Source organism: Etheostoma spectabile, chromosome 6 (genome assembly GCF_008692095.1).
Source record: "Etheostoma spectabile isolate EspeVRDwgs_2016 chromosome 6, UIUC_Espe_1.0, whole genome shotgun sequence".
Taxonomy (NCBI): Eukaryota; Metazoa; Chordata; class Actinopteri; order Perciformes; family Percidae; genus Etheostoma; species Etheostoma spectabile.
In genome coordinates, this window is record NC_045738.1 from 6,570,567 (window position 1) to 6,571,778 (window position 1,212).

At 38.4% G+C, this 1,212-nt stretch overlaps 1 protein-coding gene across 3 annotated transcripts in view; it reads left to right on the top strand.

Moving 5' to 3' along the window:
- st14 (ST14 transmembrane serine protease matriptase) overlaps positions 1-1,212 on the top strand; it is a 48,091-nt gene that overhangs the window by 43,433 nt on the left and 3,446 nt on the right. For all 3 annotated transcript variants that reach the window (XM_032518309.1, XM_032518311.1, XM_032518312.1), the window contains 2 exons: positions 406-513; positions 863-976. In XM_032518309.1, the coding sequence (XP_032374200.1) occupies positions 406-513; positions 863-976 (222 nt within the window). The remainder of the gene's footprint in view (positions 1-405; positions 514-862; positions 977-1,212) is intronic.

The following is a 1,212-nucleotide window of genomic DNA, read 5'->3' on the forward strand; positions in this document are numbered from 1 at the left end:
TATATATATATATATATATATATATATATATATATATGTGTGATATAAACTGCATTTGGAACATCCAATCCCGTTACTTAATTTAAAATGTGAGCTGTAAAGGTAGCCCTTTTTCAAACTTGTACAATGTTGACAGTTTGTGCTAAGCTAAGCTAACTGGCTGCTGCCTGTATCCTACAAACATGAGAGGGTTATCTATCTTCTCATTAAATTCTTGGCAAGAAATAAAAGAAAGTGTGTGACTATTTCTTTAAGGCTCTAGCTATTACCTTTTATTTCAAATTATCTTTACCTACTGGTGTAAGGTATATCCTGTAATTTGTGTTGGTTAACATGCCCTTTTCCAATCACTCTTGTAAGCATCTTCCTTTGTTGCACTAATACTTGGCATTTCTATTACCTCAGAGTGTGGGAAGGATCAGTTTGCTTGTGACAATGGCCTGTGCAAACCAAAACTGTGGGTGTGCGATCGCGTCAATGACTGCGGAGACGGGAGCGATGAGAAAAGTTGCAGTAAGTATTTCTAAAGCATTCAAACCCTATCTAATGCTATGCTAATTGTGTTAACATTAAAGGCACACCACTGCTAATGCTCTGGTCACTGACTCCTGGGCTGTGTGCAGTCATTAGTTTATCGGTAATGGAGTTTGTTTGATGCCTTGAAGCTCAATTTGCTCAGCATCCCTCCAGACGTTTAATCATGTGTAATGCACACAAGAAGAATGGAGACTGATGCTAACATCCACCGTGGCTTCACCGCTAATGTCCTCCTGAAACTTATTGGGATGTTTTGTGCTTTTATTCAAGTTTTCATCTTTATGTTTATAATGATTTCCTCTTCACTATGTTTTATTGCCTCTAGGTTGTGATGATAGCGAGTGGCGCTGTGGTAACGGGGTTTGTATGCCCCAGGAAGTTGTGTGTGACAAGAAACAGGACTGTGAAGATGGAAGCGACGAGGCCTCTTGTGAAGGCGGTAAGTGGTAGCACTTATTTGTTTTCACAGCCAGTCACACATTTAAAAAAGCTCCACCAGAGTGATTTTAATGTTATACAATTACAAACTATTAGGTGATTAACCTTTGTCAGTAAAACTTTAGAATTTTACAACCCTGCTGCACTGAAGACTTCATTCTTAATTCAAAAGTATTTTTCACTATTCTCTTTTAGCTCCTTCCCTTATTTCCTAAACACACACACACACACACACAC